This window comes from Cynocephalus volans, chromosome 2 (genome assembly GCF_027409185.1).
Source record: "Cynocephalus volans isolate mCynVol1 chromosome 2, mCynVol1.pri, whole genome shotgun sequence".
NCBI lineage: Eukaryota > Metazoa > Chordata > Mammalia > Dermoptera > Cynocephalidae > Cynocephalus > Cynocephalus volans.
In genome coordinates, this window is record NC_084461.1 from 67,748,393 (window position 1) to 67,775,968 (window position 27,576).

A 27,576-nucleotide genomic window follows, 5' to 3' on the forward strand; every position below is an offset into this window, starting at 1 on the left:
TAAAGATACAGTGCTCATGAAGTATATATAACTCAGTCTTTACTTGTGCCAAATGATTTCTGAAATCCAGTACCAGAATTCCCAAAAATTACATTTGCAATACATAGATATATTTTTCTTAAAATGTATAAATATACAAGGGGTCTTCAAAAAGTTCATGGAAGAATTTGTATTATCTTTTAATTCCATTTTTCCACCAACCTTTTGAAGTACCCTCGTATAGAATAAAAAGTGAGAGACTTCCTTCATATTATCCCAAAATGTCACTCCCTTCCTCAGGAGGATTAATTTGGCAGGTAGGGTATTTCTATTAGTTTGTGAATATAAATGTGTATGCATGCATATACACAACACATCCACATATATATACACAACAAACATACATACACTCACATGGCACTATATACATAGCAGATATGGTAGGGCACTTTGAAAAGGTCATGAAAAAATAGAATTAAAAGATAATACAATTTGCTTTGTAACCCATGAATATTCATAACCAATAAAAACAGAACATTAAAAATGAATTAATTAAAAATAAATAAACTCAATATTTCTCTGCTTAAAAAAATAAAATACAAATCTTTCCATGAACTTTTTAAAGTACCCCCATATACAAACAGCTTTTTTTAAAAAAGATTGTATTCAATGTTCTGCACTATGTTTTTTTCGTTGACAATAAGCCATGGAGATCTTCCTCTATTAATATGCAAAACCCTACCGTACTCTTTTTAACCATTATATAATACTTTAAAGTAAGGCTAGATCGAAATTGATAACCATTCCCACATTGATCTTATTATTCTTGCTGTGGGGAGAGGGGTTTTGTCTTGTGTTTTTGTTTTTTTGCTATCACAAACACTGACTCAGTAAACACTGTTGTGCATACCTCACTGCACATGTGCCATATATGGGAGGACAGACCCCTGGGCTATACATAGAATTAGTGGGTCAAGTAGTATCTACATATTAAACTTTCGAGAGACAAAGTCGATTTGTACCTTCAAAGGCTGCGCCAATTAACATCCCACCAGTAATACTGAGATTGCTCACTTTCCCAACCTAAACATCCAATGTAAAGGCAAAAAACCAATATCTTGTTTTAACATACAGTCTCCTCATTACTAGTGAGGTTCAGCATCTTTTCTTAAGTTGATGGCAATCTGTATTTTTCTCTCAATTGGCTGTTAATTGGGTTTTTTCTTGATCCATTAGAGCTCTTTATTTATGGGCCTTACTATTCTGATAAATGTTGACAATAGTTTATTCTAGTCCAATTGGAAGACTTCAGTGTAAAATCTATTTGCATTATCAGAATAATTAAAATTTTACACAGTAAGAACAAGCAGCCCATTTCTATCAACATCATAAAAGTCACTGATAAAAATTTTGCTTCTTATTAACAGCAAAGTTGAATACTTTCAGAACAGGAAATAAGCCAAATATCACATTATAGCTGTTAGTCATGAGATAAGGACAAAAAATATCACAAAGGTAAATAAAGCTGGAGGTAACACTGAAGTATGGTAATGAAGAGAATTTAATTTCTTCTCCAGAAAAGATCCTAAAAAAACAATAATAACTGAGGCTATTAAAATTTCTATAAACAAAAGGAAGAGTAAATTTAATTGGAGTTCACCTTCCTGAATGAGGATTCCCTCCTCCAAAAATGGTCTGTAGTCATTCCTACATCTGAATCTGGAACATGTTTTTCCAAACACTCCCAAATAAAGGGCTCAGGCAAAAATGCATTTTTTCTCAAGGCTCTATTAAATTATAGCTCCATTTTCATAGACAGAGTTGTGAAAGACTTCATTAAGAAATGTCAAGTATTTTGTTTTCAGCAAATTCCTGCATCTGCAAATTTTTTACATCAGAACAAAATATAAAGGTGTAAAGGGAGATGCTACCGTGTTTATTTGACTGGGCTACCAAACAAATACATGTATAGGGTTGCCAGATAAATACAGAATGTCTAGTTAAATTTAAATTTCAGATAAACGAATAATTTTTTAATATAAGTATGTCTCATACAATATGTGGGATATAGACTGAATTATCTCACGGGACATACTTATACTAAAAAATTCTTTGGCAAGAGATGAAGCTTAAAAGAAAGCAAGGTCTTGTTGGAAAGGGCCAGGTGTCTCCCATGCAGAGAAGTCTGGCCCCCATCCTGTCAGCATGGGGAACACACTCTATTGGAGCTGGAAAACCTGTGGCTGCAAAGTGGAGGACATATTGGAAAGGGGACAGATTTGAGGCAGGAGGGCAGGTTTGAAGGTCACTGGTAACAGATGAAGAAGGTAAACCAGTGCAAGGAAAATAGAATCCTGTAGGTAGAACTCCCAGGTGACAGGACTGTGTGGATGACAAGAACAAAGAATGGCGAGAAGGCTCCTTTCTTGTTTTTTTAAGGCTGGCAGAGGACAAAGAGCAGAAGTGCAAGAACAGACCAGGAGTTTTTTTTAACACAAGAGTTTGAGGCACCCTAGGGCATCACCGTGGGGCATCCCTGTGAGACAGCTGGTCTAGAAGTTGCTTCCAAACAAACACTGGCCACGAGGACACAGAAAGCACCGCATGCAGATGATGGGAGAAGTCACACAAGTGCTTTCTGAAGGGGTCTGAATTTTTAGATGTGTTTTAACATGAGTAAGCAACTAGCATGGTTAAAAACTTCAGATATTGAAGTAATGGGGGACCACACACGAAATGAACATTTCAGAGACTCTAACCTGAAGCAGAAGCTGCAGCTGTCTGAGCAGCACTGGTAACAAGGAGGTCATATTGCTCCAGTCTGTAAACACCACATTCACGAAGGAGAAACCACACAACCTCACTCATTAGGCTGTTTTGTTTATGTGGGATTTATTGCTCTATAACATTTATTAAACCCTGTTCTTCCCTCCCTCTCTCTTCCACGCTATCAACAGCACCAATGCCTGCCTCCCCCAACTCCCACTATAATACGTGCACAGTGGCACCTCTTTCATCCACACCAGCCCATCTTCCACCTTTAGACTCTTCTCCACCTCCCTACCCCAAACCCACTGCTCTCCTTTCCTTCTCCCTCTAAAATTCATTTCAAGGAGAGTGCTAATTCCAGCAGGCGTGAGCTTCTATGTCATCATCCCCAACAAACCCCCTCCATTGCCTACTCCAGTCCACCTCGAATGTGCCTGGGGCCCTCGAGGCTCATCAAAGGGTGAGTATGCAGCACTGCATATCTCATCCAAAATAAAAGTAGGCAAACAACCTCCTGCTCCAAATACTAACCAAGTCCTCCTTTATGCTCTGTGGGTGACCTAGCACATTTACTCTTCAGTAAGTGGTGAGTATTTTTAGGCAAAGAACCTCCAAGTTGAACAAGCTGGCAAGATTTTAGCAAGAGGAATTTGCTCTGATCAAATATTTGCTGTTCCAAACTCCATCCCAGTTTTGGAAAAGGAAAACATACATCACATACAGATTCCACACCGCAGGGTGAAGGGGACATGCCTGCTAAGGGTGTTACCTCCTGAGTCTGGCTCTGGCATCCAAGGACACGACCTCACACACTGCATTTGTGATGTTTCTGTAAGGACCTCTGAGAGTGAGGGGTTTCCTCCCAACCCTCAAAGCAACCAAACGCAAAGCCACAAATTTTCAAGTAAGAATAAACCGCTCATGTGGCATGCAATCCTAACTCCATTGCTAGCTTAGGAAAGTTACCGGCCCACCACCACCCCAGCCTCAATTTCCCCATCTGTATAATGAAATGATACTGCCACCCACCAGTGGACAACAGCCACAAAATGGAAAATACTAAAATCAGCTTCCATCTTCCCTTAGGTAGCCTCTGGCCAATCAAGGCTCATTTCTCCATAAGAGGTTACCTTTGAGGCCCTTTTGTGGATCTGGGTCTATTTAAAAACCAATAACAACAACAATCGGTACTCCTGTCTCTTTCTCTTTTTTGTGGGGGGAGGGCGGGTACTGACAGGTACAGGGATCCAAACCTGTGACCTTGGTGTTAAAAGGCTGTGCTCTAACCAACTGCGCTAACCGGCCAGTCTTCCCTTCTCTTTTATTTGGGTATCTGAACATGTTTTAGAGAAAAGTCTACACTGTGTCATTAAATCCAAAAAAGGAACCAAAATTCTATAGAGAGTTTGATTTTATTTGACCCTGCCACCTCTCAAATCAGGAACTTAAATGTCCCGAAACAGTAAATCTTCAAAATCCGAAAAGCATGCAAAGGCAGGAACTGCAGCTAGAGCTCACACTCCTTCTCCACCACTACCATTTTGTCAGGACAAAATAGCCATAAATATGATTAAACACCTAGAAAACAACTCTTATCAAACTGTCAAAGAATAAGGTTTCAGTCCAAACAACTCACAGAGGACTGACAAATTATGATGGGAAGCAGGGCTCTTCCACAGAAGCAGAACAGAATTCAGCTCATTTCAATCTCCACTGAGAGAATCAGGTAAAATTGAAGGCAGAATGTGCAAACAAGAACCACACCAGTTACTGATCTCAAAGGAGAAACAGCAGTTATTCCCAGCAAAAAATCATGTAGCTCTTGAATGAGGCAACAGCAGTGAGGATTGGGGACTGTGGAATGGAGTGGTCCTGTTTGCTGATCTGACGTGGCCAATGAATAATGGTAGAGGAACCCAGGAAGCACCCAGTTTCTAGGCTGGCACACCAATCACAGACAGGAATCACAGCAGAGCAGTTTCAAGGTGGTGGGGCAATAATGGATTTTATGACAGGCGGCACTGGAGGTGCCTGTTTCAGAGAGAAGTGTGTGCAGATGGCTGAGCACGGGTGTTCCAGAAGACAGCTGGACTAGAGATAAGGATTTGGGTTTGGTAGTGGCTAGTGTAAATGTGGCAACGGAGGCAACCAGTAAGAATAGATAAATCACCAGGAAAGGAATGTACAGAGGGGGAGTGAGACAGAGCTGAGCTGAGCCCAGAACCCTGGAGAATGCAAACATTTGGGGCTAGAAAGAAGGGAAAAAAATCTGAGGAGGAAAGTGAAAAGGTACAGAACAAAAGAGAAGCTGAGAGACTTCCAAGAAGCAGAGAGCACTCAGCAGTGTCAAACACGGCCAAGAAGTCAAACGTGATGAGGACAGAGACGTAACAGTGGATTCAGCAGCAAGGAGCTATCTGGGACCTTGATCAGAATACTCTGTAGAGCAGGATGGGAGCGGAAAATGGACTGCAGGTGGCTGAGGACATAGTCAGGGGATCAGGAGTGAAGTCCAGGGATCAGGGGCCCAGTGAGCATTTTACCTGTTTCCAAGAAATCTAACTGCAAAGGTAAAGGTTCAAGGATTGCTCTAAATTTTATTTGCAATTATAAAAGCAATATATAATTCTATTCTTGTTGCAAAACAAAATGTATATTACAATAAAGCTACAGATAACCAAGTCCCCTTGACCATCACTAGTTACACTAGTCTTAATGTGATTGCTCCCCAGAGGTACTACTGTCCCCAGGTTCGTGCATATACTGCCAGACCCTTTGCTGTGCCATTATTCTGTATTCATTAGGTCTTACAGATTGTCGCATGGTCAACACATAAATCTATTTGCACCCTTTGAAACTTCTATATAGAATTCTACAATCTGGATCAACTATAGTTTGTTACCCTACTGGTAGATATTTAGGTTGTTTGGGTTTTTTCACTGTTATAAATAATATACAAGGGATATTGCATCTCTCTGTACAAATGTGAAGTGTTCCAGAGGTTAAATACCAAGAAGAGGCATGCTGAGTGATAAGGGTGGTATGTTTTACATTTGAATAGATACTGCCACTCTCCCCAAGAAGGGTTTTGAAAACTCTATAGAGTTGTGGGTAATAGGGAGAGTAGAAGAGAGGAAGGGAGGAGACAGGCAGGGCCACACACACACCCATCTCTCAGCCAGGCACACCTCTGCTGCCACCCTAGGGTCAACATTTCCATCCTCATTCCTGAGGGTCTGTAAGCACAGCCTCCAAAATCAAAGAGGAGGAGGGATATGAATGCGGCCCTCTGAGTCCAAGAAACAAAGCGACTCCTAACCCCAGAAACAATTGAAAGCCACAACTATGGAGGTCTGGATTTTGTTTTGGCTGGAAAATACGGTTACTGCCCCACATTGAACACAGGGTCGGACGTTGCGTGGCCCTGAGAAGAACGAGGCTGACTTGAAAGATCTCTGTCGAACACAGAAATGTGGAATTTCTAAATCAGAGGACTAAATGCTTACACAGGCAGATCTTTCTAATTTGACTACTTATTGGAGGGAAGACATGCTTATAGCCTAAGTGACCCCCAAATCGTCTAGCTTTCTTCTTAAATGTGTGAAGTTGGAATACAGTGGTGACATTATATGCAAATTCAACTATATGCATGACTGAGGGTCTTCTGTAAGTAATTTTTGAAAACCCAGTGAAATTCGAGGTTGTGTGTATATTCTTCATTCCATACTATAAACTACATGATACATGTATACTTACATAAACAGGATTTGATCACCCACTCACTCATTCCCATCTGCTAAGTGCAAGTATTATGGTTCTAGGTCAGGAAGATACAAGCAGTACATAAAACAGGTTAAGAATCCATGCTAACAAGGAGCTAACTTTCTAGTGAAATGCTTTATGCACAAACCATGTCTGCACTCTACTTTATGAATATTTCAAATACTTCTCAGGGTTAATTTGGACTATTCATGATTTTTGCCTAGGTAGGACATTAGAACCTAATATTCCCCAAAAGATAGGACTCCACCATATTTAAGACCTCACAATTCTGATAGTCTCCAGTTACTTGTTTCCCAATCCTAGTACTGGAGCCAGTACATGGCAGACATTTAGGTTTCTGGCCCCAGCTTCCTTCCCATGTTTCTGGCCCCAGCTTCCTTCCCATTTTATATCAGACCTGGAGTTGGGGGTCCCTAGCAGCATGGAAACTGAAATGCCCACATACTCATTTTTCTCCATCCTCACTACATCTTGAGCACCAAAATGCTTGGTTTGAATACATAAACAGAATACTGGTTAGTTTTACCTATAAATGATGTACCATTTATTTCAAAATGCCACACAGAATAACAGACATACAAGGATACTTCAAAAAGTTCATGAAAAATAGGATTAAAAGATAATACGAATCTTTCCATGAACTTTTGAAGCACCTTTGTATATACTGTTAAACATGTCACACTAAATTTACTGCTACATTATTCCTGCCTAGTCTACCTGGTCTATGGTTTGAATAGCCCAGTGATCTGCAACTTAAGCAGGAACTCTGGTACCCTCAGCATAAGGTTTAACCCACTGAAGTTTCCCCTTTAGAGAGAAGGGAGAATAGCTACATATAATACGCATGAAGCCACTGAAGGTCTGGAACTCAGGAGTCAGCACACTACAGCCTATGGATCAAATCTAGCTGGCCTCCTGTTTATGGCAATAAAGTTTTATTGGCACACAGCCATGCTTATTTGTTGGCATATTGTTTTGGCTGCTTTTGCACTACCATGGCAGAGTCAAGCAGTTGCTTCAGAGACCACAGGGCCCCAAAGCATACAGCGTTTACTAGCTGGCTGTTTACAGGAAAAGTCTGCCCACCTCTGCACTTCTAGGAAGAATAGCTGAGGAGCTGGGCTGAACGGTTAACTGCTGAAGCACAGATTAGCACTTCAAAGGCAAGTGACAACTGTCGATAACTTACTCTACAGACCAAAAGCCAAAGAAGCAGCAGAGAGCTGAGATGGAGCAGCTCGTTTAGGGTGTCTTCCCAGTGTCCCAACACTCCACCCCTGCCTTCTCCCATTAGACTCTTTCTTTCTCCAGAGCTGTCCTCAAATGGAACTTGGGCTTTAAATGAATCAAATCGTCCATCTCCCGCATGTCGTTTTTAGAGAAGCAAATTAAGTATCTTAATTTATCTGCCCACAAAAAGTTTTTCAGAGGGTGAAAGATGAGGGTAGAACATGTCTGTGAGCTCCCAATGCTCTTCTCTGTGGCTCAGAAGCCCTCAATAGCTCTAACAGAAAAAGTTCTCACATCTGTTACACAAACACAGCTTGTACAACCAAAAATAAAACCCACACTGATGAAAGCCAGCATGTTGCAAGATAATTTTAGACTTATTTGAAGCCTGTAGAAACAGTCTCACTGAAATTTAAAAACCATGCCCCCAAAACACCCGAGCCCTTATGATTATGCTCCGCCCCAAAGAGGGCAATATACTCTTTTCCCTTTTACAAATCTCCCCTGCCTCAGCTCTGTCTCCAGGCAAAGACGGAGAGAAAGCATTCCTGAGTCATCCAGTGACCCCAAAGGTCAACAGGTAATAGCCGAGATGACACCACTCTCTCCAACATTCGCTAATGGAGTTGACATGTTTTTAGATTTCAAACACACGCATGGGTACACATGCAGTCTAACATTAGGGCTCCTTCCACACACACTTGCCAAACTGGTCTCTTTTTCCCCTACGTGAGGTCCAGTTCTCTAAGGACAACAGCTATATATTGTTCACACTCAGATCCCCAGCACCTCTCAAAGTGCTCGGCATCTACATTTGAATGAATGAGTTATATGACTTAAAACATTTTTTAAGATTTTTATTGAAACATATTGATTATACTATTTGTGGGGTAGAGAGTTGAATATCAGTACTGATTTTAAACTTTTTTATTTTGGGGGGGGTGGCTACCTTGTATGAGGAACCGAACCCTTAACTTGGGTGTTACAAGGCTGCACTTTAACCAGTTGAGCTAATTGGCCAGCCTGAAACATTTTTTAAAGAATAAACTCAGATTACAGTTTAAGCAAGTAACATGGTCACCCTATCAAACTCTGTGAAGAGTATCAAAATTCAGCTATTCACAATATTTATGCATTGTTTCCTGTTACCATTGTTTTGAGACTGCTTTATCTTAGTTCATTCTTTATTATGCCATTTGTCTGTTCTCTCTGGCCCCATTTTTCTAATGACTGACAATGCTCGTTTCCAACTTGAAGCTCTTGTCTGTTCTATTTATCTACAGGGTGCTCCAAGGCCCTGTTTGCAGACAGTTGCTTAACAGATGCTTTTGATGGGTACAGAAAAAAGCTTTAGGAAAATGTCCTTTCTCGCATCTTATCATTCTCTCCTTTCCACAGTCACACCAGTCCTAAAAGAGATCCAGTTAACATCTGGTGCCCCCCAAAAGGTTCTGAGTAACGGATCCTCATGGACTAAGGACAATAAGTATTGTTTCTTGTTTCCCAGCTCCTGGTGAGCTCATTATTACTGGACAAGGATCAAACCTCTTTGTCCTTGGTTCAAAAAAAGACTCTCAGCAGGATATCCATTAGTTCAAATTGCTGCCTCTAGTATAAAACTATTTCCCACCACCATTTTCCCAGCATTTACTTGTGTGTGGGACAGGGCCCCAGCAGTGAGAGAAGCAAAGGATGCGAGGGGTGCAGGGACTCTTGCTATCTTCTGTGTGGTGGTGTGTCTAGATGGAATTTAGACCAAAGATAAACTTGTTTGGAAACATGTGTCCCCAGAGTCATCCCAGCTTGGAGGGGAGAGTTCCAAGAGGACTTACAAGAAGGAAGCTCATGCCAGCTCCCCACAGGCAAATTCTGATTAGACCATAGTGAGAATTTACCCTTGGAGGTCTACAAAGGGCATGAAGTTCAATAACCCACGCCCACTTTTAACCTCAGAAACGTACCCCTTGATACACCCGACACATATAAGCTACAATAATACAATGAACTCAGTTGCTGTTCACAGCAGAACTTTGGGAAAGCATTCCGTCTTAGTTGGATAAGAAAAACACCCCAAAACCAAAGAACTGAGTCAGCAATTTTTTGTTCTTAATTTGACACTTGTTCTAACACAACATAAAAAGGCAGCTAAGAAAGGAGAGTTCTCCTCGGGCTTTGATGAGCCTATACTAACCTCTCATGCTGGGTCTCACATAGACAGTGCTCTGAACATCCAACCAGTAAATACCAAATTCAAAACAAGAGCCAGATTTTCCAGCTTCGGCATGAATACCTGTCATTCTATGCTGGGACAAACTACATGGTGCTTTGGATCAAAGTGGAATATTTTTCACCAATAATGTTTGTTTGCTTTAAAAAGATGGTTACACCAAACACAACCTGAAGGTGAATTCTATTTCACATGGAAAGCCACTGAATAAATAAATACTATGTTTGTGGCTACCCCTCTTTTCTACTGCAGACTAACAGTCCTCCCTTGAGTTCAGCCTTTGGCCACCACAACAGGAAGGAGGCAGGTGGAGAAGAAAAGCTAAGAAAGGCTAAGAAATGCTGAAAGCCCCAGGCTGTGCTGTTTCCAGAAGGAATACCTCTCCCTCAAGACTGTGCCCAGAAGAAAGTTTAGGAATAAGCAGGAAGGATATGCTTGCTAAAAGGATTTCAGTGTTACTTCTGTGAATATCTGACCAGCAAGCAAACCTAGTCGTACAAGCAGGAAAAGCACTGGCCAGGTGACCAGCAGTCCTGGGTTCTAGTCCCGCTCCACCTATTCTCAGCCTCGGACAGACCACTTGACTTTCTGGGCCACATCCTCTCACCTGCCAAATGACCAGCTGGCTAAAATCACCACTCAGGACTCTGCCACTTGAAAAATTCTAACAATTTATTTGAATTATGTCCTAAAAAGGATCATTATTTTCTCTGTGTAACGCTTAACACTGCATGAAATTTGCTGTCTCTTCACAGGCAGAATGCTTGCCACAAACGTGACTTGCATCTGTCTTTTCACACATATCTTTAACTAGGTCCTTTAATGACGGACATCATTTCAGGTATTTTTAGATCCCCGCAACTAGCACAAGGAGGGCTTCCCACAAACAGTGCTTACTGTTATGCCTTCATATTCCCCTTAATTCTTCAGGTTAAAAATAGGAAACAAAGTAGCTTATCTACCAAATTGCCAAGTCTCAAACACACTGGATCAAAGTTCTGTCAGGTCCAGGAACCATTGAAGTATTGTAAAATGATACTGTGATCTGACTAAAAGATGTACTTATGAACAGCCTTTTGAAATCTAAGTTGTTTCTAAGGACAGAAGCTTCTATTAGTGTGCTGTACTCAGCACACTATGATGACCCCAGAATTTGGAAGAGATACAAGCAACTCACCCTCTGCTCACCCATGGGATTAGTTATCTCAAGAAAGATAGCTTTTCTCAGTCTGAGGGAAGCTGGGGACATTCAGGAACTCTCCAAGTCCAAATAAGGCAGGTGGGATATATAACATCAGGGAGCCTGATGTGGCTGAATCATGACTGACTGGAACGCAGAGTGGAAACCTAATACTTTCTTACCTGTCTGGGGAAGGAAGTGTGTGGTCAGCTCAGCATCTAGAAAAGGGGGCATGGAGGGAGGCAGAATCTATCAGTGTCCCCAGCACTGTCCTGAGAAAGGGGGTCCTTACCAGTAGACACACATATAGGAATAATCAAAGCCAGAGACAAATGAGCTGCCCTGGGGAAAGCAAGAGAAAGAGAAAAGCAGAGGGCAGCGCTTAAGGCACAGGCAAAGAGGAGATGACCACGTCACACCCACTAGGGTGACTAAAATGAAAAACATACACAATGAGTGTTGGTGAGGGTGTGAACCTTAACACATTACTTCATCCTGAATGTCCTCCATTACTAGGGGCGTCACCACGCAATCTAGCAAACCTGCTCCTAGATATATACCCAAAAGAAATGAAAACACGTATCCATACAAAAACTAGAACACAAATGTTCATAGCAGCATGATTTATAATAACCAAATGGCACAAACTATCCACATGTCCATCAACTGACAAATGGATAAACATGGTATATTCATACAATGGAACATTATGTAGCCATATAAAGGAATGAGGTACTGATATATGCTACAACATAAATGAATCTTGAAAACATACTAAGTGAAAGAAGCCAGGCACAAAAGGCTACATATTGTATAACTCCATTTATATGAAATGTCTAGAATACTCAAATCCATAGAGACAGAAAACAGATTAGAGGCTGCGTAGGGCTGGGGGACTTGGAGGGAAAAGGAGAGTAAAAGCTAATGAATATAGAGATTCTTTTAGGAGGGACAAAAATGTTCTAAAATCACACTGTGGTGGTGGTTGCACAACTCTGCGAATATACTAAAAGATGCCAAATTGTATATTTTAAGTGGGTCAATGATATGACATATAAATTTCATCTCAAAAAAAGCTGTTTAAAATTAAACAACAGAAGAGATGAGTTGTTTGATGCTAGAGACGTCAATGTGTTTATATTTTGGTGAGGAATCGATGTGCCAGGTGTTGTTCTAAACATTTTTTTAATGGATTAAATCACGGAATTTTATTATGATATCTTTTTAGACAGGAGACCGAGGTGGAGAGATTAAGAAACTTGGTGAGTGGTTGAACCAAAATTCAAAATTCAGGCAGTCTAGCTCCCAATCCAAACTCTTAACCAATGGGCTATAACTGCCCTTAAGCAATAAGGTTAAACATGTTCAAGGAAAAGATACACAAGAAGCTAAAAAAGATCACCTCAGGTGGCTGTTGTTTCAGAAAGGATGAATGAGAATGAGGATGGATGCTTCCAGAAGGTGGTAACAGTCTGTAACGAGGACAGAAAGGGGAAAAAGCTGAGAAAAGACGAGAGTTTGGAGCTGAGTTCCCTGCTGGTGGTGGATACCATGAACTTGTATTGGGCTACACGAGTGGCAGAATCCAGAGGATGGATCACAACACTGTGATCTAGGATTGGGGTTTGCTAACAGATGTAGAAAAAGGACAGGAGCACAGGAGAGTCAAGTGGGCAGTGGGAGAGTCGTCTAGATGGACTATCACAGGTTCCAGCTGGACAAGCAAGGAAAGGAAGCTAAGAGGGATGCTGGAAGGCTGTGAGAAACAGAAAAGATTTCCAGAAGTCGAAATTCCCCATAAGGCAGTAGGACAGGTGCTATGAGAAAAGGGACAGTGAACAGGAGGGTGTGGCCAGGGAGTGGCATTTTCAAAGTTTAAGATTTCTGAATGGCCAACAGTTCTGGGTTATGGACAAGATTTGGGGTGTGGCCTTGGGACTATATGGCTACAAATAATCCTTCTTTCATACACTTTCACCTCTTTCCACATAATCTTCTATCAGTACCACTGACATACATGAATTTCCCTTTACCACAGTCCCTTCTCCTTCTAAAGATAGTAGTGAATTGCAAAAATGACTGAGAAACACAAACCAAATAAATATATCTCACCCCCAGTGAGATACATTTATTCTACAACAGTGAATTTTATGGCTAGAGGGGAAAAAAACCCTTTAAGCCCATCCTGCTATCTTCATTCAAAAGCCTAAAAACACAGCTATCATCCTCAACAGTCAACAGTGACCTGTGCCCCTTCTCCAGCGAGTTTTGGACTTTATGATACATGTGGAAATAGAATTAGAATGTGTACCTAAGACTTAAGATTTTTTTTAAAAAGGGCAGGTAATGAATGTAACTTGGGTTTGAATCTAATTCAGTGTCTCGCCCCCTCCCAACATTAGTTGTGTAGTCCAATGGTCCATTGAGTCCGGTGGACCAAATTGATCAGAACAATTTCTAAATAGTTCTCGGATGAAAAGTCAGGATGCTAGCGTGCAAAGGACACACTTGTTTTGGTAAAGAAGGGCTACCTGGGCCTCCTCCTGGGACTGCATGTGTATATTTGCATGGGCCACTCCAGCACACTCAGCCACCCTTACTTCCACATTCCCCACCATACAGGTGGAGTAAGAAAGCCCTGGTGTCCATTTTGATGTTGACAGCCTTTTCAGAAACTCATGAAATCAGAGTTTATTAAACTATTCCAGGAGTTGCAAATGCTTTTCTTTTGGGGCAGGAAGTTAGGGTAAATGTGTGAGGCATGATTTAAGTAAACGTCTAGTAACAGAGCCTGTGGTGAGAGACGGCATAAAGGTCCCTTCTAAAGGTGGCCAAATTCAAGTAGAAAAAAAATCTGCTGGCCAAGCAAGAGCCTGTAGGCCAATTTCAGCACCTGGCTATGGGGTTTCAAGTGTCTGATCTAGGCTCATCTGAAATCCTCGGTGTGGCACTGGCTAATGAGTTTGGGGGTAACTAACCATCAGACTGGCTGACTTTCATGAAGTCTAGGGAGACAACAGAATTGAGGAGCTGCTTTTAAAACACAGAGGAAACAGCAGCCATGCCCCCCCCCACCTGGATTGTTAGATCTTGTCCGATATTCCTTTGAAGCCCACTCACCCCTATGATATTACCACCCTATGCTGAAAAGAACCAGAAAGCTCTTTTCACCCAGGGCAAGAGTAACCAACCATAAGAGTGCAGTATTACTACCCACTCGAAAGAAAACTACCCAAACCCACCAGCAGAAAATCATGTGTAAACTAAAACACACTTCCAGAACAGACAAAGCAAGATTACAACAAAACATAATATCTTCTAAAACAAATGAAGGAACAACAAAAAAGACTGCTATCAAAATAAAGATACAATGAATACTTCTTCAAAATTTAAATTTAAAACAGTTCTGTATCTGTGGATTCTGCATCTGCAGATACAGTCAACTGCAAATGGAAAATATTCGAAAAAATAAAAATAAAAAACAATACAATTAGAAATAATACAAACAAAAATGATACACTACAACAACTATTTATATAGCATTTACATCATATTAGGTATTATAAGTAATCTAGAGATGATTTAAAGTACACAGGAGGAGGTCCGGCCCTGTGGCTCACTCGGGAGAGTGTGGCACTGGGAGCGCTGAGGCCGTGGGTTAGGATTCTATATAGGGATGGCTGGTGCACTCACTGGCTGAGCGTGGTGCAGACAACACCGTGCCAAGGGTTGCGATCCCCTTACCAGTCAAAAAAAAAAAAAAAAAAAGGACACAGGAGGATGTGTGTAGGTTATATGCAAATATTACACGGTTTTATGTCAGGGACTTGAGTATCCATGGATTTTGGTATTGGGACAGATCCTGGAACCAATCTCCCATGGATACCCAGGAACAATTGTACTGCAACACAAAACCAGACTTCATAATTAGAAGTCCTCTCCACACTCCATATACCAAACTACTTCACAATGTGGTCTATGATGTATTTTGGTTCAGAGTAAATACAAAGTGCAAAAAATTCAACCACCTCAGGCATCTCAATGAATTAGAGCAGCCCAGGGGCCAAGTGGAACATGGGACTGCTCTTCCAAGAAGATGGACCTAAGGTGTTTCAGGTGAGGAATACTGAAGGTTCTTCCTGCCCTGGCCTGGCATACTGGGCTGTCAGTGAGAAAGACCGGAGGGCCACACATGTCACCTGTCCTTCCTTCTCCATTTTAGAGGCCCCTCACTCCCTGAATGCCCATGTAGCTTCCCAAGGAGCCCAAACCTGCATATGTCATCATCTGCCTCAAACACAGAGGGTACATCTTGATTTAGGGTGCAAGTCAGAAGACTCTACTCTCTCACCCATTTTTTTCTTTTGCGTTGCACATTCTAAAATGGATTTTTAATCCCACAGGCATCAAATATCTTAAGTTCGTACCTGCTTAAATTATATGGTTAATGACAATAACGATCTGCAATAAAATAACTCCAATGTTTTGAGAGGGGGAAAGAGAGAAGACAGAAATCATGCTCTATTCAATCAGCACGATAGCGCTTCCTCTGAGCCAAAGATTGCATGGGACGGTTGGTTGGAGCACAGCGTTACAACATGAAGGTAAACCGGCCAGCCACCAAAAAAAAAAAAAAGAAGAATACAGGGGTATTCATTGTATTAGAGAGTAAAGAGTCGAGTTGACCAGCTATATTATCCTACTGTTATATCCTCAGTACTAATCTTGGAAAAAGAGAAACCAAAGTTCTCATGGGAAAGAGGAACTTCTCTAGTGAAAAGAAGCAGGACCAAGTTTGGCCCAGCATCTTGCAGTTCGCTCTCACTCAAGCCTACATACAGACCACATTCTGACAGGAAGGCAAAAACTGAAAAGAGAGCTACCCTCGTGTTCTTAGCCCACATACCAAAGGTCCATGTGACCGTGACAGGGCCCGGTCCATTGCACATGAAGGCGAGAATGCCGGTGGGAGGCAATTACACACTCCCATCTGGCGCATGACAAGCATCCAATTCTTTCTCCTCCTCCAATCACATCCTCAAGCATTTCTAAGGGCAACAAAGAGGGGGCAAGGACTCCAGCAGAAGCCCAATGTGCTCCCCACAAGGGGACCTTTCAACACCCACCCTCAGGCACTGCCTGAGGATGAAGTCAGCCTCTATTCTATAGGCCACGAAACAGGCTGACTTTGTGACCAGATGGCCAGCCCCTATGAAGCCTCAAAGATGGAAAAGGCTTGGTTTCACCCACAGGGACCTCATCCCCCCTGCAGGAAGCCTAGCCAAACCATTTTTAAATAGGTACATTCAGGGGACAGGCATAGAAACATTTACAAGAACCTCTGTGCAGCATCAAGGTTGCCCCTTCCCTCTCTCCCTCCCTCTGCTCTCTTGACCCCAAATCACCCCACACACACACCATTACTGGGTTCACTTCCCTAAATTTCTCCCTCTATTCCCACGATGATAGCCTCCTGCTCATGAATCTAAAGAGAGTCCCACAAGCTTCCCCCTTTAGAATCCAGCATAACTCAGTGAACTGAAGAAGTGGTATGTAGAACTCGCATACAGCTCAAAGGAGTTTTGTTTTGCAACCTCTACAGCAAATCCCATTGGAATGGCCATTCAAACACGGTGAGAAAAGTGGCTTCCCATTCACCACAAGACCCATAAACGCCTCACCATAGCACTGAAATTCCTGCAAGATTTGGTTGCTTTATACCCTTCTTTCTGTCCTTCTACTTGTGCATTGTCCTTGCTCTTTCCTCTTCGCTCCTGCTACACAGCCTAGTAGCTGAGAACACATTCAGCCTGGCTTCAAATCACAACTTCACCACTTAGTAGCTGGAGACCTTGAGCAAGGTACTTAAATGACTCAATGTGTCAGTTTCCTTATCTGTAGAGCAGGGATAATGATACTACCTACTGTTCAGGTGAGTGCAGTGGTGGTAAAGTGAGAAGATACAGGTAAAATGTTTAGAATAAAACCTGGCACATAGTATCACCCAATAAATGCTGTCTACTAAAATACTTAGTAGTATTCATACAAGTTACTTCTTCCATGAAGCCTTCCCTAGCAACACCAGTCAACATCTTCTGTTTCTTAAATATTCTGTGAACAGTCAGAAAGCATAGTTACTGGCTAGAGTTGTTAGGAACTATTTCATGGACAGGTACATGGATGGTAATCAGGTGTTAAAATAATTATTATAAAATTCATGTCCTAATATTATGAGATTCATGTCCTGAAACATATACCTATGGGTCCCAAATTATCTCTGCCTCCAGTAACAATGTTTCTAATAAGTTCACCACTAAGAGATACTGCATATTTGTCTATCTACAGATTTTTTTCTTGGATCCAACACTTAATTCTACCAAGACTAAAAACTTCTTAAGAGCAGGGATCCCACCACTGACACTAGGTGCAAAGCTCCAAGCTCCCACCACAGTACCTCAGTCGAGCATCAAGCCAATGCTGACTGAATTTAAAAAGGGAACATGGCCGCCAGACCCCAGCCCCAGTCCAGCCAAGTGCGCGCCGACCAGAGAGGCGCCCTGCCAGAGAGGCCCGAGTCCTGCAGAGACCATGCGTCCTGCAGCGCCAGTGTGTGACCAAACAGGTAGGCCCCACCGCCACCAGACCCCATCCACAGCCTGGCCGAGTGCAGGCAAACCAGAGAGGTGCCCTGCTGGACAGGCCCGAGATCTGCGGAGACCACGCGCCCCATGGCACCAGCATGCAACCAAGCAGGTAGGCCTTGCCACCACCACACCCCATCCACAGCCCAGCCGAGTGCACGCCAACCAGAGAGGCACCTCCCGGAAGAGGCCCAAGACCCAAGGCAACCATGTGCCCGAGGAGCCAGCAGGCGACCAAGCAGACACTGAGGCAGCCATGCTAAATTGGCAGCTCCGGAAGGATCCTAGCCAGACAATAGTGTCGATTTAGTGGACTGAAATCCCTTACCACAATGACTAAACATCAAAGGAAAGATACCAGAAATATGAAAAATCAAGAAAGTACACCACCAAAAAATAAATAAATAAATACACAAACAACCTGGGGAAAGGGGAGGGAAGAAGACACAACAATTACAATTCCTTGAGGTTGATATGACAAGTAAACAGATATGAGGTTGTTGGAAGGGAGGGGGGAAAGGGAAGAGGGAGGGAGGTTTCAGTAATGGGCCACAATAATCAACCACATTGTGTATTGACAAAATAAAATAAAATTTTAAAAATAAATTAAATAAATAAATAAATAAAAAGGGAACATTATGATATCTGAAATACACAAGTAGTAAATGGGAGATTAAGTGGACCCTCAGAGTAAGAGTTAAAATCTACCCATTCAGTATTCCTACTCCCAAACTTCTTGCCACAAACATACAAGACTAAACCATGGCAAAGGGAGGCAAGGGGGTGGCAAACCATGAAACCTGGTTTAGACCAAGAGGCAGCCTGAGCTCTTCGTGTCTCTGCCTCCAGACTTCCACATCCACCTTCTCATATAGAGTTATTTATTTCTGCCTTGTTTTATGCCTCAGAAGACTTCATAGTTTTTCTTCTGATTTATAGCTCCATTTCTCACAGGTTTGAATGCCCCATAGCTCCCATTATGGTACTTTACTGAGATCCAACGTTTAAAGCAATCAGAGGAGAATCTACATTTCACAAGTTTTGATAATAGTTTACACTATATTCAACACAATACAACAACAATTAAAAAAGCATTACCCAACAGAAAGCTTCAAAGGGCCTACTTTAACTAATGCATAAGAATATACCAAGTGCTTTTAAAAAGATGGTTGTTTTTGAAGCACTGGAGTGTATTTTCAATCATTGTAGTTGCGGCAGGAGGCTGGGGAGATCATCCTCAGGAGCTGCTCCTGGTGATGTGTCTTCATCTTGGAGGGGACTCCACTAGAGCCTGCCCTGGCTTCCCTCCAGCTCGTCACCCGCTCAGCCCTGGGAAGATGCAGTGCTCAGTGGTAAGTCTGCACAGGACATGCGGTTTGGACAGCCAGCCTTTCCTCTCCTTCTTCCCCTAGGATGAAAGCTGCCCCCAGGGAACACGCCTGCTGCTCACTCTTCCCAGCACTGTGTGCTTGCAAAGGAAGTCTGCCCTGCTCCAGCGTTGATGGTGCCCGCCTGGATAAGTCTGACTCATTTGAGGGTTCAGTAGAAGGAAGCCCACCTCCCTGCAGATCTGCAGATATAAGCCCCATTGTCTCACATCGACTCTATGAGGAGTAAAGGTGATGTTTGCTGACACTTTAGTCTTTTTCGTCAATTTGTTCAGAACTTGGGAGGGGAAGAATGGCATTATTTATTGGGCTCCCTCAAAAGCCCTACCACATCCACCAGTACTCTGGCTGATCAAGAGGCCTACTATGGGGAAAAAAGGAAGATTCCAGGAAAAAGTTCTATGTGTCTCCATCACCATCACCTGGGCAGGCCTACTTCTGCATACTCTGCCCAAGAAACGGCTGGAAATCCAACCCTCATCCCTGGAGACACCCACTCTACAGGTGATGTCTAGACAGGTAAACAATGCCCCATAGTCTACATTCCATTATCTGTGGGAATATCTAAGCTTTATCATGCTTCCCATATAGGCTAAATTAAGTGTTTACAACAGCTGCTACTTGAAATACTGGCAGCCATCCTCATGACAAGGGAAAAGTACAGATGTCTACAAGAGAAGACTGTACATTTCATTAGGAACAGCTATAAACAAGGCTAAGACAAAACACACAATCTTTTTATATAAACATTCTCCACAGAAATCATCAGATTGCACCTATACTCGTACTACTCTGAAGATCGAGTCGTTTGGTCTGCCTGCTTGACCAGAAAGCAATGAACAGACTATGGGGAGGTTCAGAGAGAGCGAGCCACATTGGGGTGGGGGGCTCTGTCTTCTAAATCTCACACACCTCATCAAACTTCAGAAACAGGAAGAGCTGAAACAAAGCCAACTTACATGCTCCTTCATCTTGCTGGCCACCGTTTTTGACATCATGACGCAGCAGAGGACGGAGACCAGGATGAAGTAGAGTGCATACATGACGCGGGTGCTCCGCGACTGTCGGATCTTGGGGCAGCAACCACAGCAGAGGGAGCAGCCTGCAGACCCACAGCAGCAGGCCAGCTAGAAAAAGAACAGAAAACTGCCTCTTAGAGCATGATAATGTGATATAAGAAATATGCATTTGGTCTTCACCTTAGGTTCCTGGCACAAGACAGCCTAAAACCTCTGGAATTTCTTAAGTGAGGGGGTGAGAGGAGAGTATTTTGGAATTCATAAGCCCCTTACAATATCTGAGTTTATGCTAATGAGGCAACTCTTGCTGTGCCCCTAGATAGCCTCAGGATGGGGGCTGGTTGCCAAAGGAACCAACCTTGTGATTCTGAGGGTGGGCACTTTCAGCCCCATCATCTCAAGAAGTTGGAGGGGGGGGGGTTGCTGGTGTTGCTAGAGATTGAGCTAATCACCAATGGCCAATGATTTAATCAGTCATGCCTACATATTGGTGTATCCATAAAAGCCCCAATCAGGGACCAGCTCCGTGGCTCACTCGGAAGAGTGTGGCACTGGTAGCACCGAGGCCGCGGGTTCAGATCCTATATCAGGATGGCTAGTGCGCTCACTGGCTGAGTGTGGTGCTGATGACACTGTGCTGAGGGTTGCAATCCCCTTACTGGTCAAAAAAAAAAAAAAAGCCCCAATCACTAGGATTCACAGCTACCAGGTTGATGAATGCATCCATGTGCCAGGACAGTGATGTACCCCAATGCCATGGGGATAAATACTCCTGTGCTTGGGTCCCTTCTGGACCTCACCCTGTGTACCTCTTCATCTGGCTAGTCATCTGTATCCTTTATAATAAACTGGTAATGGTAAGTAAAGGGCTTTCCCGAGTTCTGTGAGTCATTCTAGCAAATTATAAAAACTCAAGAAGGGGATCGTGGGAACCACTGATTTATTGCTGGTCAGTCAGAAGTATGGGAGGCCTGGACTTGCAAATGGCATCTGAACTGGGAGGAATCTTGTGGAACTGAGCCCTTAACCTGTGGGGTCTGTGCTAACTTGACACAGTTAGTATCAGAATTGAATTAAACTGTAGGACACTCAGTTGGTGTCATATACTGAGCTACTGCTTTACAGACATATTCATCCCAGCCTTCTGTAACATTCCAAGCTACAAGGTGACCATTTTTTCCAGGTATCCTGACCACAGGGTATGCAGGAATAGGTTATTGTGTGACCAAAGCTTTCACCAGAAGGTCTGATACTATCTCTAATGATAAGCATTAACAGCTTGGGAGATGCCCAGTAATTAAACAGAAAAGGCACAGTTCATCTGAAGCACTATAATTATTACTCTTAGACAAAACAGACATTTCTGGGATCAGTGAAGAGCAAGAGAAAAAGCCAGGAACTAGCAAAAGGACAAAGTAGGGTGGGAAGAACATGAAAAACAGGAAGTTGGGCCCAAGCAAGGGACTTGTCAAAATCCTTGAGGCTAAGAATCAACTGGATGAACACCTGGGGACATATCAGGATGGGAAAGGCTGTGTCTGCAGCCACCCACCTTTGCAGGAAATAATGAGAGTAATGTAACTTGAAGCTCAGAAGGAACAGGTGCCTCTTCCGCATGCACTGTTTACAGGGCTTCAAGCTCCTAAGGGTAAGCTTTTTGGGCTAATGAGTGGGGCATGGGCTCAGAAGAGCACAGAGCTCCTGCTGTATCACTAACATACACACCTTTTATTTGGGGGAATTAGATCTTTGATAAAGCACAGGGCAATAGAGCAGTGGCTAAAAAATAAAAGCTCAGTCTCAAAGTCAGCCTGCATGGGTTTATGACCTAGCTTTGCCACCTACTAGCTATTAACCATGAGCAAGTTATTTACTCTTTTAAGACCCAGTCTCCTCATTTATAAAGTGGGAGTACATAGTTATGCTATGGTGTCTTGGACGACCTATCAGGAAGGGATCTCTATGAAGCAAATGGAATTATGCAAAAGAGATGATCATAATCGGCAAATTCCAACTAAATCTGTATGTATTAACACTAACAAATTCAATCTCTTGATAAGGATTTGGAAGGAAGTAAAGGACTTCACAAGGCTTCCAAACAAGCATCAATTAGAATGCCACATTATAAACACTACTTACAATGACACAAGACAGGTAAGACAACAAATCATGAGGATGTTGTGACAGATCTTGGAAACGGAGTCATTTCAGGAGTTACCTCATCTACTTCATGGAACCACCAATGTTTGGCCCCTTGTCACTGTGTACTATTGCACTATAGTGGACCCCAAAAAGTAGATTTCTAAGCCCCTCTGTTTTAACTTTGCAGCTGGAATGTGCTTGCTTGTAAGAGACACCTGAGAGCTGGTTTAGTGGTTAATGGTTGATTGCATCTCTGGCTTCTGTAACTCAGCCACTCATTTGCTTTGAAGAAGCTACCTGCTCGGTTTACAAAAAGCTCCTTAGCCACATTTCCTGCCTTTGTAACCCTGCTTGATGAAGTCCCTCACCTGTTTGATGAAGTCCCCCAGCTTGGTTGACTCTGCCTAGATACAAGCAGGGCCAATAAAGAAGCTTGCATGCTTGCTCAAAAGGTATAAAACCCCAGTCTCCCTGCACTCAGGGCCCAGGAATTCAGAAAGAGTTCACCTGTACTGCTAGTGTAATAAATCTTTCTGACTACTCCATCTCTCTGAGTGTTTGGTGTTTCCTTGGCAACTTTTCTGTAACAGCATCACTTCAAACATTGGCTCATGTGCTTTCTCCATCTTACATTCAATTTTCTGAGCCATCTTCCTCAAAAGCTTCTTCTTGACTCATAAGACTAGACCACAGCTTTGTAGAAGAAGTTATTCCACTCAGGCTGAGCTAACAGATCACACAAGTGGGATCCCAACACTACTGCATGTGTAGTGTTTTTATGGGCTATCTTCCTTTACAATTCATTTGTCCATCTTATCCAGCTCTGATTTTACTGACCTCTTTCTACTCAAACACCCAAATTTTACACACACATACACACTCTACTCTCTTCCCTCCAACCTGTTTAGCTGGCTTTCCTCCAGGCCCTCACTCCCTCCTCCACCGCCTCCTGAATCCCTTCCCAACCGCTTCTGTCACTGGCTGCTAATTCTTTAAGCCATGTGGTCTTAGATAACCATGTGGTGTTAGAATGTGAATATTGTATTTCACATTCAAATGTGATAAATGAAAGATTGATCCTGTTCGGGAAAGAAATGTTTTAGAAGTAGTTAATGACTCTGATAATAGAACTTTCCCACAGCAGAATCAACATTTAACCTTAAAAGAAAGACATACCAGTTTAATCCTATTTGATCATCATTATAAGTCACATAGCATTGCACAGATCTGATTTTTCAAACTCTCCTTACTTACCGCTTTTACTCTATTTTAAAGCAATATATGTATGTCCTATTAAAATAATATATGAATGCATGTGTTTATATGTGTGTCTATATACATGCATGTGTGTACATGTATACACACATTTCAAATATTAGAATGCAATAGCCTTTCTTTACTAGCCCAAAAGTTATTCTTCAAAGCAAACTATGCCAATAACCAAGTGCATAAGCACATTATCTTAAGCTAAACACTGATACTGGGTGGAAAGTCAAAACAACACCCAGAAAAGAAATGTTTATGTTAGTATCCAGGAAAATCTCACAGCTCTGCTGAATGACTTGTTTCTGAAGAGTATAACTTAGAATTAAATAGGTTCACATCCAGCCCCTGACATTTACAGCTGTATTAACCTGAGCATGTCACTCACCCCTGATCCTAACTTTCAAAACTGCAAAAATCAGTAACTGGCTGGCCTAACTTCCAGGGCTGTCACAAGCTCAAAGGGAAGTGCCAGGGTCCCATAACCCCCGATCCAGAGAGCATAAACCTTTTACTGAACAAGTTAGGGTATAAAAAAATAAATAAATGTAGCATGTACACCAACAAGAGTGAACCCTAATGTAAATTATGGACTTTGGGTGGTTATGATGCATCAGTGTAGGTCTGTCCATTGTAACAGATACACCACTCTGGTGGAGGATGCCAGAAATGAAGGAAGCTATGCATGGGGGGCCGGGGGGGGGGGTATATGGGAAGTCTCTGTACCTTCCTCTTAATCGAATAAATGAAGAAGTGTCTGCCCATCCATGGTTCAATAAATGCATGCTGAATGAATAATACAAGGGTACTTCAAAACATGCAAGGGTACTTCTTGGAAAAGTGGAATTAAAAGATTAAAACAAATCTTTCCACGAGCTTTTTGAAGTACCCTCATACATGGTAAAGTCATAATGGCAACACTCCTCAAACAAAGCGGCTGGCATTCCTACTCCTTAGGGCCAAGTTCACAGGTTATGTACTGCCCTCTGAATTTTCCACACCAGTGCTACATCACAAAGAGTATTAAGGGCTTTAATTTGTAGATACTGCACACTCCCCTTTTCCACAAGAAATTACTATGCACTCAAAAGAGAGCCAGACAATCTATTTGGAGGACAATGCTTGCAGTTCTAGAACTTCATCGTGCAGATACACTTCTACAGGGGCACAGAGATATAGGTATGAGGTTGTTCATTACAAACACTGGAGACGACCCTATTCTCCTGCTAAATGGAAACTAGTTAAAGAAATTATGGGCTATCTAGACAATGAAATATTGTTAAAAAGAATAAGTTAGTGTTGTGGGCTGACTTGTGTCCCTCAAAGTTTGTATGTTGAAGTACTAAACCTCAGTACCTCAGAATATCACTATATTTGGAGATCAGGTCTTTATTAAAGAGGTAATTAAGGTTACATAAGGTCACTGGGGTGGTCCCCAATCCAATATGACTGGTGTCCTTATAAGAAGAGAAGACGTGGACACAGACACACACAGAGGGACGACCATGTGAGGGAGAGCACAGCTAGAGGTACCCATCTACAAGCCAAGAAGAGAGTCTCTAAGAGAAATCAACTCTACCGTCAACGTGCTCTCAGGCCTCTAGTTTCCTGAAGCGAGAAATTAAATTCCTGTTGTTTAAGCCACCTGGTTAATGGTACTGTGTTATGGGAGTCCCAGGCAACTAATACAATCAGTATGCCTTGATATTTTATACACATGCACATGTTTGTGCTGTTTGTGTAGATATAAGACTGCTAGCCCTGATTACCTGTGGAACGAGCCTAGGTGTGGGGAGGAAAAGGACACATCTACTGTTAACTGTTCTGCTCTCCTGTTTTGGTTTTTACCATGTGCATGCATCACTCTAATAATTTTTAAAAAAGAGAGAGAGAAGAAAACTGACAAAGCAACTAAATTTGAAGATATTGATATAAAAGAATTTGCAAATGTGATATTGACTATGTGATATTTTTTCTTCCCCTCCCACAAATACACTGCAAAGAGAGCTGGCCAGTCAGCTCAGCTGGTTACAGCGTGGTGTTTTAACACCAAGGTCAAGGGTTCAGATCCCCCTACCAGCCAGCTGCCAAAAAAATAAAACAAACAAAAAAACAACAAACATACTGCAAAGAAAAATCTTCCACTCAAAGAGCCCTTCACACCCTCCCTCTGTCTAACTTCTGCTCTTCCTTTGAAAAGCAACAGCATGAATAGCAAAGGCTTTTCTAAATAGAAGGTACTTTGTCCTTGCCAGGGCAAAGGATCAAAATGAAAGGATAAGCCAGCTGCTTGCCACTACCTGAAGCTGGGCCTCCCCCTTAGTGTTATTTTTCTTCTCCTAACTAAGGACCAGCCCCCCACACATATACACATACCACAAAGAATAAATACATATTTGTCTCTCTCCCTGTACTCCCCACTGGCCTTGGGCACAGATGGTCCTTCCAAGGACTGATTTAGGCCTGCAAGGAAATGCTCACAGAAACATGAGCTAGGGCAATAGTAACTTCCAGGTACTTCTGTTAAAAAGCTCAATACCTTCACTACCTAGAATTCCCAGTTGGCAACAACACCAATTAGAAAGAGCAAAGAATCAGGAAGAAAGCCAAATAGATGTCACAGAATCAACACACACACACACGCACACCCCTTGTACCCTACTCATAAAACAGTCCCTCTTTCCCTCCCCCAAATCTTATTTTCACAGTTCCAAAGGCTTAACTACAGTTCCTAAGCCCACAGCAACTAGGCGGGACAAGCTGGTGGGAAGAGCACAGGTCTGAGAACCAGAGGACCTGGATTCTAACTCTGTGCAGCTCTAGGTAACCTTCCCTTCTGGGTCTTGGTTTTCCTCACATGTAAATTGAAGGAGCCTAGGTAGACAATGGATATAGGTGAATAGTTTCATTCCACTGGCTGGAAGTGGCTGCCTGGAACTGTGTTGAGGAGAAGTCTAAGGCTGGATGTCTTGTCACCGAAAATGCGATGGCAATGAGCACCATCTGCAATAGGCATGGAAAGACAGTGTGGTGGCATCATACACATTCTTGTCACCCCTGCAAGAGGCATCGGACACCCTGACCACTGATAGATACTTAGATGCTGAAAAACAAACTGCAATGGGCAAGCACACCAAGTTAACCCCAAAACAAGAAAGAGAAAATCAATCAAAAAGAGAAGAACTAAAATGTGGAGCAGAAGAAAGCTCTTCAGGCACTCCACAGGTAGCATGAGTGTCCTTCACTGCTGCACAGTGGTGTGTTAATACATTCATGACCATGGCCCAGGCACCACGTCACACCATGTTCCCATCATTCCACATAAGAAGGCAAAGATGGGCATAGGACGCTTCTGTCACAAGAATGATCCCAAACATGGGCCTTGCTTTTTAGTTTCAGTGCTTGAGTTTGGGGGAGTGTATACCTCTCAGCAATGTGAAAAACACCCATTCTGAATGACTTGCTCCTTGAGGGCTCTGGACAGCCCAGTTGGCTTTCATGTGTCTAAAAATCTTAAAAAGAAAGAAATCTTCAAATCTGACACCACCCTTCATTCACTTCCTTTCCCTGACTTCTGAAAATACAGGAGCCCTAGCAGAGCTGAGGAGCGACATAAGAGGTTTTTGTTAACTGCCACAATTATAACACTGTTCCTTAATAAACAGTGGGGGCGGGGGGAGCAGGAGTAGGGGAGTTCCTCAAATATCAAAGCTGTTCAAGCTTTTGTAGCAGAACTCAGGTGTGTTCCCAGCCATGCTGCAGGGGTTATAATATCAAGGAGATAGAAGAAAAATATTAAAAGACATAAACTTGAACCCAGACAATGCTCTGTATCCTTTAACTATATTTAGATTTTCACATCTTTCAATAACATCCACCACCACTCATAGCAATGGGCGACTTCCCCTCCTTCTCCTTTGTGGCTTTCAGGTTACCTTTGAGTCACCTATAGTCA

At 42.5% G+C, this 27,576-nt stretch overlaps 1 protein-coding gene across 1 annotated transcript in view; it reads right to left on the reverse strand.

The window, feature by feature from the left end:
• Positions 1–27,576, reverse strand: part of SERINC5 (serine incorporator 5) — an 89,862-nt gene that overhangs the window by 22,342 nt on the left and 39,944 nt on the right. The window contains exon 2 of the mRNA XM_063087607.1: positions 20,157–20,324. Coding sequence (XP_062943677.1) covers positions 20,157–20,324 — 168 coding nt within the window. The remainder of the gene's footprint in view (positions 1–20,156; positions 20,325–27,576) is intronic.